The 13,403-nt window shown below is 38.7% G+C and overlaps 1 protein-coding gene across 1 annotated transcript in view; it reads left to right on the forward strand.

Moving 5' to 3' along the window:
* Positions 1–13,403, forward strand: part of grid1a (glutamate receptor, ionotropic, delta 1a) — a 644,001-nt gene that overhangs the window by 546,212 nt on the left and 84,386 nt on the right. The window contains exon 7 of the mRNA XM_036593689.1: positions 10,913–11,074. Within this exon, the coding sequence (XP_036449582.1) occupies positions 10,913–11,074 (162 nt within the window). The remainder of the gene's footprint in view (positions 1–10,912; positions 11,075–13,403) is intronic.

The raw sequence follows: 13,403 nt of genomic DNA on the forward strand, positions 1-13,403 counted from the left end.
ATTTATTTATTTTTTGTCAATGTTGTCTTATGTCACTACCGAAACACAGAGACTGTTAGTCCATAGACAGAACCCCTGCATTTCAGAGCAGGAAGTCAGACTGCATCCCTGTCCCTCGTAGCCATATGGTGAGCAGTTAGATCTCATATTTCCGCAGCTCTGAAAATCAGCATGTAATATTAAGAATTGTCACTACTGAAACACATTTTCTGCAATTAGCTAAACTTTTTGTTTTAAATCAAATCAAATTAAATCTTATTTATTGTCACATCACATTTACACAGGTGCATCTTATGTGCATAGCCCCATTGTATAATTTAAATACAAATATATATATATATATATATATATATATATATATATATATATATATATATATATATATATTACACACACAGACAAATATATGTATGTAATAACAATATGTACATACACGACTCTAAATATATACACATATACACACTATACACTACTATTGCACTTCCAGTGTACAGTTGTACAGTAATAAGTTAAAACTCTGAAATAAAACTCTGATCTGTACTGTTGTTCACATTTCCATATGTGCAGTTAGTGAGTCTGAGGTAGATAATAAATGAGATGCAAGGTACACAGGGGATAGAATACTGATACAGAAACCATCCAGATTATACAACATATGAAAAACATTTTTAATGAAAAACATTACGATTATGTGTGTGTAACTGTTCAAAGCTGTGTTTGCTAGTCATGTACCGGCTAGCGTTTTGTGTTGTGCTCAAAATGAGCATAAATGAGCAAATGTTCACCATCGAAACATTTCGGAGATGTTATTTTTCTATTATTTATTTTAATTACACAAGCATAATTAATGTGTACGGTCACTCAAAGCAAAAGAATTTTAGTCTAACGTTGAAGTCGGTTAGAAGTCTGACATCCCCTACATGGAACCCACTTTAATATGGCATTTTTCTGCAACATTTAACATATCTAACATTGAAATGTGGCAATAAAACAAACCTTTATGTTTATCCTTTTTTAACTTGATAACACACAGAAAGTAGTCAGAAATGCACATTTGAAACATTCACATCAATCCAGAATGTAAACCAAATGTATATTTAATTCATTATCTGACTATGCAATAATTAAAATAATAATAAAAAATGAATGTGTAGCAAACTGACATCAATAACACACACAGACAGCACCAGCATTTATGTTTTCTCTCTCTCTGACTAACAGCAAGGATTCCTCATGCTCAGTTCTGACAGGGAGAGTTCAAGCCCCCTTCATCATTAGCATGATTCTGTTCAGTCAACCTGATGAGTAGGCATGATATGACTTATATATGCTAGAGTCTATGAACTCTTTCTACATGCACTCAGGCCATATCAGGACAAAAAAGAGTGTTCATGTTTTTGTTGAGCCCTGCTGCTCTAGGGGAAGATAAATGAACCGCCCTACTGATCATCAACGGGTCAGCAGCAGTTAGCGTCATGCATGCAGCTGGGCTACTTGTTGATTTGTGAATTTAATGCTAGTGCTGCTTAATCAGCTTCAACACACATTTCGCAATCCCTAATTGAAGTGAAGAGTTCAATGTCATTTATGGTATAATGTTATAGCCGTTCAGGCAAAACAACAGGGCTGCAGTGCCTGTGATCCGGGCAGAGATGAGGCTCGATGGAGCCATGATTTTGTACGTAAGAGAGTGGGCTCTGCTGTGTGATTTGAGTTAGATGGGATTGATTTGGTGTGAAGTGGAATGGAAGGATCTGAAACACGTTCTTCTCTACATGAATCTCCAGGAGTTTTCTTTCTGTCTCCTCTCCATTAGTTATCATAGATGCACTCTAGCGCTGAATGATCTACACTGATCAGGCATAACATTCTGACCACCTCCTTGTTTCTACGCTCGTTGTCCATTTTATCAGCTCCACTTACTATATAGGTGCACTTTGTAGTTCTACAGTTACAGACTGTAGTCCATCTGCTTCTCTGATACTTTGTTAGCCCCCTTTTACCCTGTTCTTCAGTGGTCAGGACCCCCATGGACCCTCACAGAGCAGGTACTATTTGGGTGGTGAATCATTCTCAGCACTGCAGTAACACTGACGTGGTGGTGGTGTGTTTGTGTGTGTTGTGCTGGTACGAGTGGATCAGACACAGCAGTGCTGCTGGAGTTTTTAACTTTATGTCCACCCACTGTCCACTCTAACAGACGCACCTGCATTGTTGGTCCACCCTGTATATATAAAGCCAGAGATGATAGCTCATCTCTTGCTGTACAGTATGAGCTAAACATCCTCTAGTCCTTGTTTGGTGGTCACAGGACACTGTTGACTGGATGTTTTTGGTTGGTGGACTATTCTCAGTCCAGCAGTGACACTGATGTGTTTAAAAACTCCAGCAGCACTGCTGTGTCTGATCCACTCCAACCAGCACAACACACACTAACACACCACCACCACGTCAGTGTTCCTGCAGTGCTCAGAATGATCTACCACCCAAATAGTACCTGCTCTGTGAGGGTCCATGGGGGTCCTGACCACTGAAGAACAGGGTAAAAGGGGGCTAACAAAGTATCAGAGAAACAGATGGACTACAGTCTGTAACTGTAGAACTACAAAGTGCACCTATACAGTAAGTGGAGCTGATAAAATGGACAATGAGCGTAGAAACAAGGAGGTGGTCATAATGTTATGCCTGATCGGTGTGTATTATTATGATTATACTGCTGCATTGTGGTAACTTATACTATATGGCCAAAAGTATATGGACATATATGACCATAACATCAATATGAGCTTGTTGCACATCTTGTTCCAAAACCATGGGCTGCCCCTCTTTGCAGTTATAACAGCCTCTACACAGCTGGGAAGAAGATTGTGTAGTGTGTCTGTGGAAATCCATGCCCATTTGGTCAAAGGAGCATTTGTGAGGTCAGGCACTGATGTTTTACAAGAAGCCCTAGTTTGCAATCAAGGTCAGGGCTCTGTGCAGGCCACTGGAGTTCCTTCCCAAACTGTTCCCACAAGGCGTATAATTGGCTAAAATGACTGTATTTTGGAACATTAACTTTACTCCTCATTGGAACTAAGAGATCAAGCCCAAACCCCGAAAAGCAGCCCCAGCCCATTATCCCTCCTCAGCCAAACTTTACTGTTGGCCCTATCCTCCTGGTATCTGTCAAATCCAGATTCATTCATTACACTGCCAGATAGAGAAGCGTGATTCATGACTCCAGCTCCTGTGGTGGCATGCTTTACATCACTCTGGCCAACACTTGGCATTGCGCAAAGTGATTTTAGGCTTGACTTCATGAAGCTCCCAACCACAATTATTGTGCTGTTGTTGCTTCCAGAGGCAGTTTGGAACTCTGTAGAGAGTGATGCAACAGAGGATAGGCTTTTATTTGCTACGCACTTCAGCACTTGGCAGCCCCGTTCCATTTAATTATTCAGAAATATTGAAATATTATTCATTTCCTTTAAGATCAGTATTGTGAAGGCCAATATTTTAATAGTGCTCAACCAATGACATATTTTGCATTAGGTAATATAATGTATGCACAGTCATAAATGTTCAACCCCTTAATCATATTTTACAGGGTATTATTTTACTAGAGCATGATTGGGTGTAATTGCCTTATTAAAGCTCTTCCCCTCTGCCACATGCTGTAGTTATCAAGGACTTCAGCATGTGTGCTTTGATGGTGTCTGATATCGAAATGCAGCACTGTTTCAATTTCAAAGAAAAGTCATTCAGGAACTGGCTGATGTCGCAGGTCCCAGCAGGGGTGAAACTGCACTCATTCATTCTTATTCATTATATGCATTGCAGTCCTTCAATTCTTCCATGGACTCACTTGCTTTTCACTCAACCCATTATTCTTTTTCAGTACTTCTCCCTCTCTCCTACTCTTGTTTCCTCCCTCACTCTATTTCTTTCTCTCTAGGTGTTCCTGGCATAGTATACTAAAGAAAAAAAATGCATTTTTTAGAAATATTCGTATTTGTTATAAATATCTAACAGCATGTGTCAGGTAATTAGCTACAAATTAGAGGCTGTAATGAATGTTAATCTATTACAACAATAAGTGATAGAAAAAGTGATTATGCACTCTCAAAAATAAAGAGACCATAAATGGTTCTTTGCATGGAAAAACAACATTTCGTTCACCAAAAAAAAGTTTTTGACCAGGATTAATAATTTCACTTAGTACCTTGTTCACTTTGTACTTTTCCAATGTTAGTTTAGAAGCAGTAATGCTTACATTCTAAGCAGGTGTACTGTACACAGATCAGGCACAACATTATGACCACCTCCTTGTTTCTACACTCATTGTCCATTTTATCAGCTCCACTTACTGTATAGGTGCACTTTGTAGTTCTACAGTTACAGACTGTAGTCCATCTGTTTCTCTGATACTTTGTTAGCCCCCTTTTACCCTGTTCTTCAGTGGTCAGGACCCCCGTGGACCCTCACAGAGCAGGTACTATTTGGGTGGTGGATCATTCTCAGCACTGCAGTAACACTGACGTGGTGGGGGCATGTTAGTGTGTGTTGTGCTGGTCTGAGTGGATCAGACACAGCAGTGCTGCTGGAGTTTTTAAACACTGTGTCCACTTACTGTCCACTCTATTAGACACTCCTACCTTATCAGTCCACCTTGTAGATGTAAAGTCAGAGACGATAGCTCATCTGCTGCTGCACAGTTTGTGTTGGTCATCCTCTAGTCCTTCATCAGTGGTCACAGGACGCTGCCCACAGGACGCTGTTAGCTGGATATTTTTGGTTGGTGGACTATTCTCAGTCCAGCAGTGACACTGAGGTGTTTAAAAACTCCAGCAGCACTGCTGTGTCTGATCCACTCAGACCAGCACAACACACACTAACATGCCCCCACCACGTCAGTGTTACTGCAGTGCTGAGAATGATCCACCACCCAAATAGTACCTGCTCTGTGAGGGTCCATGGGGGTCCTGACCACTGAAGAACAGGGTAAAAGGGGGCTAACAAAGTAAAATTTGGTTGAGTTATAACAAACTGCCAAACCTGATTTCATGATATCATTGGAATACTAAAAATGGAGTATAGTAAAAGTCATAATCATGCTAATATTATGCTGATTTAGATCGAGCAAAATCTCCATTGTATCAGTACATAGGAATAGATATATGTGACAGCTTTGAAAGAGTCAGATGCTCGCAGAGCAGGCTGTGGTTAAAATGTTTAATAAGGGCTAATCCAGGATCGTAGTACATAAACAGGAAAGGCCCATACACGGGCAAACGGGGCAATGTAGGCTAAGCTAAATCAGAATGAGAGAACATGAGCTAAAGGTCGCTACACGAAAGAGAAGGAGTCAAAAGGGGTCCGGCTAGAATCGAGAATGAGAAAACGAGCAAAAAAAAACCGGGAGGTCAAAGACAGAAATAAAGGTACAGTAGACTGAAGCAGTACTTCATAGTGAGGCTACGGACACAAACAGACTATATAGGCAGGGGTGTAAAGAGTGCTGAAAATACCTACTCAAGTACAAGTACTGTAGTGATAATTTACCCAAGTACATGTAAAAGTATTAGTGAATAAAATTACTCAAGTAAGAGTAAATAAGTAGTTTGCTGAAAAACTACTTAAGTACTGAGTTACTTTTTCGTATTTCCGCCGTCACAACCTGAACATATTTTTGAGCTACTCGGCTACATCATTGGAAATATGCTGTACGGAAAAACACTAAACCTAAAGTTCTGAGAGCTGAGACTGATCACAGTCCGCTCTGCTAGAGCACATCTACACAGCTGTCTGTGAGCTGAGTCAGGAACAAGGTTTACATTAAACTGCATGCATTTCATGGTTACATCATGTTTATCTGTTTAAAATAAAGCATTTTAGAGTCCCTGAAAGACGGTGCAGAGGGTGTTACTGTTTACTTAAGTTCATTTAAGAGAAAAGAAATGAGTTTTTGAAATTTTGAGTAAATTGCTTAATTAATAATGTAATTTTAGTGAGAATCCAGCTGCCCATCAGCTCCCTGGACTCTAGCTTACGTTAACAGGTGTGAACCTACAGACAGTAAACACATTCACAGCCTTCCCACTGTATATTTACACTGATATCTGTTCAGAACATTTACACCATTAAAATCAGCAGCAACATCATCAGCAATTTACTTTGATTTTTACTGTAATATATTTCACTATTAATCATGCTGATCAGTTCATACAGAATCAGACATTATTACTGCATTTCACACTTAAACAGCTACACAGACTCTCACAGTTAAAGACAAAGCACTTGTAATAAAATATACACAACAGATTTCAAGTTTAATAAACAGAACTATTATAAAAGAAGGAAGAAAACCGTGAACACGGGACCTGTTTAGCTCGGATCAGCTAGCTTGGCTAACGCTGCCTCAGGTGGTTGAGTTCTCCTCTGCCCTTCTCCACTAATCTGGACATCTCTGTAGTGTTTTTCCTGCCAGAGCTGCTGTTTTTTAATTGGTGAATCTTTTATATTTAACTGCGCTTTGATCTTATTGGTTTCTGAGCTGATATGCTCACATTTTTTTTACTCTGTAACATTATTGAAAATTAAAGTAGTGAAGTAAAAGTATTTCATTAAAAATTAACTCAAGAAAGAGTAAAAGTACTATAATTTAATTCTACTCCACAAAGTACCGTTATAGGGAAAACTGTACTCAATTACAGTAACGAGAGTAAATGTAATTTGCTACTTATAGCTCTGTTTATAGGCACTTGAACAGGTGTCACCAGTCAATAATCAGGTTAATGGGAGCGTGGATAGGTGGATGGTTGAGAGTCTGTGGTCGTGTGATACCCCAGAGGATTCTGGGAGTTGGAGTTCTGAACAGAGTGAGGAGTGTTGGCTCAGCATGACAATGTAGCGTGTCAGAATTGTTAAACGAATCAGAGTAATCAAACAGTCCATCGCAGAGGCAGATATTTTAGATCTCCTTTGTGAATGTGGGTTGCTGATTGTACAGCATAGCACAGTGAATAATAATAAGATATATATAATAAGAGTCCCCTATAATTTTACTGTTTAAGTGTAAAGTAACTTGATTTACTGGAACATTTAATACCTACTATTTATCTTCTTCTCATTTTAATAATAATAATAATAATAAAAATAATAATAAAAATAATAATAATAATAATTATTATTATTATTATTATTATTATTATTATTATTATTTATTGATTTATTTTTTAATTATTGCTGTTTTTGTTGTTTCTGCTCCGAATCTTTGACCTCAGTGATGCCCCTGTATTCTACTGGGAGTGTAACGGTGGTATATACTTTCAAATTCAAAAGTTTGTGCACCCCGAATCAAATTAAAGGATGTGTTAACATATTTTCACTTCTCATTTGACTAGAGATTTTAATACTTTTGCATAAATGGAACGATACCACTTATCTATCAAAATAATCACATCTCAGAGTCTCTTCCATTCTTCCAGTGTCTCCTCAAATTCAGTGTAGTTAATGAGGCAGTTTGTAGGGAAGTCATGTGAAATAGTTATTTCACCTCTATGTAGGGAGTTTCGCAATGAAATATTCAAAGCGTCCTTGCTCTCTCTGTGTTCCTCCCTCTCTCACTCACACACACACACACACACACACACACACACACACACACATATACTTATTGTCTGTCACTTCCAATTACTTTCAGGCACTCTGTGCTGTGCTGGCACATTAGTGCGTGCGTTTTGTATGTGTACGTGCGCGCGTGCCAGGGTGATGTGTCTAGTTTAGCCAGGCGGTCTTGAGCTTTCGTCTCCTCGGCGATAACAGCAGTGGTGTCACTTTGAGTTTGTTTGCTCTCTCCAGGTGTCTCTCAGTGTGACGGCCACTCTTCGCTGGAGCTGAACCATATGAAAAGCCCTACAGCGCTCTCTCTCTCTCTCTCTCTCTCTCTCTCTCACACACACACACACACACACACACTTACACACACACACACACACACACACACACACACACACACGCACACACACACACTCAGAATCACGCTGTTTCTTTCTCCTTCATTGTCTTTCTCTCAACTGATAAACAGAAAGTAAAACTATTGATTTAAATGCAGCAGCACTGTTATGTTATTACTTTTTGTAAGTTATTAATTTTTCTGTGTCAGAAAAAATGACATATTTAACAGAAGGTTACACAGAAGCCTCAACAGCTATATATATATATATATATATATATATATATATATATATATATATATATACATATACATATATGGGTCATTCTACAGAAACGTCAACTTTTCTATCTCTCCATAGGAGTCACTGGTGTTACTGGTCCTCATTGGTGTTACACATAATAAAGGAACACCAGAGACATTTTTAATGAAAAATGAATTTTAAAAACGGCTGCTACAGAACATCAAACCACATGTCATCAATCATGGAATATCCACTAAAATATGGAATTTAATCCATTTGTGTTCTATTTTTTTCACAATTACCTCAGAATAAAGTCGGTCACACCAGTGACTTCAGCTAAAAGCTTCATATGAAATCATGAGCTAAATGAGAAAATCTCTGATAACTGAAAGACACAGTGGACTCACCATGAGCTTTTCTTCATAGATCCTCAGAAAACAGGTAAAAGGAAGTCGAGTGATGTCATCAGTGTGACTTTTATTTCAAAATAAGAGATCTTTTGTTATGTGGTAACACCAGTGACACGACTCCTGGGGACAACAACTTTCATTATATATTTTATAATATTTATTTGGCTTTTGTTTTCTTTATGTCATTTAATTTATATATTACATAGTCATGTATAGATTATTGCAATTAAAATTGCAGGAAAACATGTTTTTTTCTTCAAAATATGGCCTCTGCCTGAACACACGACTGTGAGGACGAGCTCTTCTGTGGTGACTGGAATTCTATATGACTGATTTAATAACCAATATTGCTGAATTGAGGCTCAAGAAGGTGTAATTTTTAAAATAACTTATTGTTTTATTTTAAAATATAAATAAATTGTAACCCTAACATGTTTTTAAGTGTAATATACCTGTAAACGCTAGGGACACAAAAATGGATGTTTCTGTAGAATGACCCATATATTTTTTTAGAAAGGCCACGCTTTGCCTTTATCACAGCTTCCACAATGTTCCCAAGAGTTACTTTCAGTTTTCCAAGGAAATCTGCAGGGATATTTTTCCACACCTCCAAAGTTCAGTGAACTTTGAATTCAGTGACACTGAGGTCTGACGTCTCGGTGGCCAGCTCATTGTTCTAAGAACATCAGCAGCTTCTTTGATTTGCAAATTGTCTTCCTTTTGTCTGTTCATTGGCTTCTTGACAGCTACACATCCTTTCATACCCATAGCGCTAAATTGTTTTCTTACAGTGGAAGGATGGACAGAAACACCTGTGGAGCTTGATTTTCTCCAATCTCTCAAAGATGAAACAGTACTGTTTATCCAATGGGGAGAGTTGTGGTGGTCTGCCGGGTCCCATTTTCTCTATAGCTTTTAATCATTTTTGAAATCCATTTTTTTTTTCACTTATTTTGACTTTCCTTCATTATGCAAGTGGAATATCTTATATCTGATCTCCCCAAAAATATCTCCTGGAAAATGAATATTTGTACGCCCTTAAAAAAGATTTTAAGTTATTTTTTCAAGGGTTCTTAAGTAAAGAGAATGGTTCTGTTTAAAACCATGAGTTCTGAGTAGAACTTTTTCATGCTTAAATGTTTCATCACAAGGTGAAGTCGTTTTTCAGGCTGGTCTCTGACTTTTGCTCAGTACGGTACGAGCACAGGTGCAGCACAGGAGCTGTTATTAATCTAAAGACAAAAAGAAAATGAAGTTCAGTGATGAATAGATAGCAGTGTTAATGAAGTTCTTTCCCACCAAAACACAGGGGTGATATTCTACTCCATTAACAGTAACATAGACTACGAGCACATATTGTGGCCTCATCATGGCATATTTTGCACTGCATTTTCTCCCAAGCATCTGATCCTAAGAGCTGAAATAATGTAAATATTCTCACAGCATGTGGTCGAGGCTGTGTAATCTGCTGTCATTCTCAAAAAAAGTACAAATTTATGACTAATTTTAAAAGGATGTCATCAGGCAGACTTCTGATCTCATTTTCTGTCACAATCCCACCTCAAACATAAAAGCCATTTGGTGTTTTAATGCACAAAGCCCATCAGCTGTGCATGTAGGCAGTTTTGTGCACAACGTGCATCTGAAAACTGCTGCAAAAGCCTTTATACATCAGGCCTTATTTGTTGATGTACAGTCATAGCAAAAGTCTGAACACCATTCGTCAAAGTAGATGTTCATTCTAAAAAAATTAGTAAAAAAATTAATAAAAAATTGAGTTTGCACATTTTCTACAGCAAGCAAAGCTTAATTTGATGAGTTGTGCATGTTTGCAGAGTTTAAGATATTGCAAAAAATAATAAAATATTAAATGTACTACAACTTTTGCACAGGCCACATTTTATGTTTTATTGTTTTTACTTTACTTTTACATTTTAATTATTCAGCAAGTAATTAATTGTGCATGAATACGTGCTGAGGTGTGTTGTATGTAGAGGATGCGTTCACTTATTTTCACACAGAAAAGCAACCAAACGTAATTTGACCAGGGGCGCCAACATTTTTGCATACAACTGTATGCATGTTTGTCTTCAAGCCATTTTAAGCCTCCTTCCTGTCTCATGGTCTTGCCAGTGATCTAAGCCTGAACTGCTTTGACAGGGTTTATAATGGAAATGCTTCATTCTGCTGATTTCAACAGCAGTGACAAAAGTAATTCCTGACCTAGTCTGTGTCCAGCATGGGTCAAACTGCAGTCGTTCACACTTTTTGCACTCGTTCATCGTCGTTCATTCTTCCACTGTTTCTCTTGCTTTCGCTCAGGTTTCAAGCCTGTACCTGTACGACAGCGTGCTGATGTTGGCCAACGCCTTCTACCGGAAACTGGAGGACAGGAAGTGGCATAGCATGGCCAGTCTGAACTGCATGAGGAAGTCAACCAAGCCATGGAATGGAGGCTGGTCCATGCTGGACACCATTCAGAAGGTCCGTGTACAGTTCCATCAGCTTCTCAATTCAATGTACTTCTGCTCAGATCAGCTTTAGACATTACATTTACAGCATTTAGCAGATGGTCTTCTCCAGAGCGGCCTTTAGTCATGTTATATGAAATAGACAAATGTATTCTTAGGAGTTTTGCTCAAGGACTCTTATTGGTGTAGCATGGTAAACACTATACCAACCAGATTAAAGAGGAAATTCCACCAATATTACTAAATTCAGGCATAATTCAACTGGCCAGATGTAAACAGTCATTCAAACTGGCTTAATGTGAGATGCTTCATTCAGAAGGACGTCACCAAGTCAGAACTGTTTGCAGCAACCAGACATTTAATGCCTTTGAAATAAAGCTATACACAAGTTTTTGAACTAAAATGTATTTCGAAGCCTTTCACTGTAGACTGGTGCATGCAGCATGTTGTGAAGACTCTTTGTAAATACCCCATTGTAAAGAAGGCTGAGTAAGTAATAAGTCAGTCTCTACAACTGACCAAATGTTTCTGATTTTATAAAACATTAAAAGCTAGAACATTTCCATTTATTCCCAGAAATAAGCTGAAACAGAGAAAGCTAGCTAGTAAGTGCCATCTTTGAATTGCACCTGGTGTTAAGATTAACATCCTAAGTTAGAGCCCTAAAACAGGTGGGTAGAAATAAGCAATGCATACTTCCTTCATTTCTGATTTGATAAAAATGTTAAAGACTAGAATGCTTTCATTCATTCTTACAGATCATTTGAACCTGACCATGCTGACATTCACCTCACTGATCCCTTTAACTGCTGCTGCACTCAGCACTTTAACTTAAGACACACACTTTGCACAATGTAAGGTTTACAGGTGTGTGTGTGTGTGTGTGTGTGTGTGTGTGTGTGTGTGTGTGTGTGTGTGTGTGCGTGATGGTAGGAATGCATGTTTTATTTTATTTTAATTACTACATGTGAATGATGTCTGATACTGTGCACTGTGAGCTCCTGTAACCAAAACCAAATTGTAACGGTGGAGGCAAGGAGGCAGGAAGCAAATGAGAGTTGCTTTTATTCAAATTAGAGTTAACTGAGTCCAGAAACTGAGAAGCAGAAGTTTGAATCCGTGACACAAATTCCTTGTATGTCTAAGCAAACCTGGCCAATAAAGCTGGATTCTGATTCTGCTAGGAAACCTATTTGGATTGCACCTTGTTAAGACTGATATTGTACCTCGAATTAGAGCTCGAAAGGAGTTAAAAATGAGTAATGCACACTTCTGATGTCTTAAAATGAGTTCTAAAAAGCTAGCATGCCTTAAATTATTTCAGGAGTTAATTGAAACTGAGAATGCTAGTTAGCTAGTAGGAAAGGTACTGGATTGCAAGTAGTGAGAAATTTCTGAATTATGCAGAAATTTAGTGAAATTGGTGAGGTTTTCACACTGCTTCGGTAGTAACTCTGCGTGTGCACGACCGGCAACGAAAGGTGACAAGGCAGCCGGAAGTTGTTCATTTTGAATGAGATCCAGTAACACAGTGTGTGTTGTGCTGGTCTGAGTGGATCAGACACAGCAGTGGTGCTGGAGTTTTTAAACACCTCAGTGTCACTGCTGGACTGAGAATAGTCCACCAACCAAAAATATCCAGCCAACAGCGTCCTGTGGGCAGCGTCCTGTGACCACTGATGAAATACCAGTGCAACACACACTAACACACCACCACCATGTCAGTGTTACTGCAGTGCTGACAATGATCCACCACCCAAATAGTACCTGCTCTGTGAGGGTCCATGGGGGTCCTGACCACTGAAGAACAGGGTAACAAAGTATCAGAGAAACAGATGGACTACAGTCTGTAACTGTAGAACTACAAAGTGCACCTATACAGTAAGTGGAGCTGATAAAATGGACAGTGAGCGTAGAAACAAGGAGGTGGTCAGAATGTTATGCCTGATCAGTGTATATAATTAAAAATAAAACAAATGCTGAGAAGTCAAATATTATAAATTTGCTATTTTAATTTTGATATCCAAATACTTTCGTGATGTTGGTTAGTAAAGACAGCCTCTGTTGGCCGAGCGCTGGGTGTTACCGGCTCCCGTGGTTTTAAACGTGTAGTTTGAATGACCACGCAATCCAGTCGAACTTCCTGCCTGCCTGCTCTCGCTTCAAAACGCCCACCAGCTGAAGGCTGCCTGAGCAACGCTGAGCAATTTTTTCACCGGCGGTGTGCACGCAGGGTAGTTGTAATTGGTGTATAAAGTACTATTTGGCTGCGATAAGTTTAATTAAGTGTAATTAATGATTAATGTTTTTATAGGAAATTTGTGTAAGAGATCAGTGTGTAA

This window comes from Colossoma macropomum, unplaced genomic scaffold (assembly GCF_904425465.1).
Source record: "Colossoma macropomum unplaced genomic scaffold, Colossoma_macropomum, whole genome shotgun sequence".
Taxonomy (NCBI): Eukaryota; Metazoa; Chordata; class Actinopteri; order Characiformes; family Serrasalmidae; genus Colossoma; species Colossoma macropomum.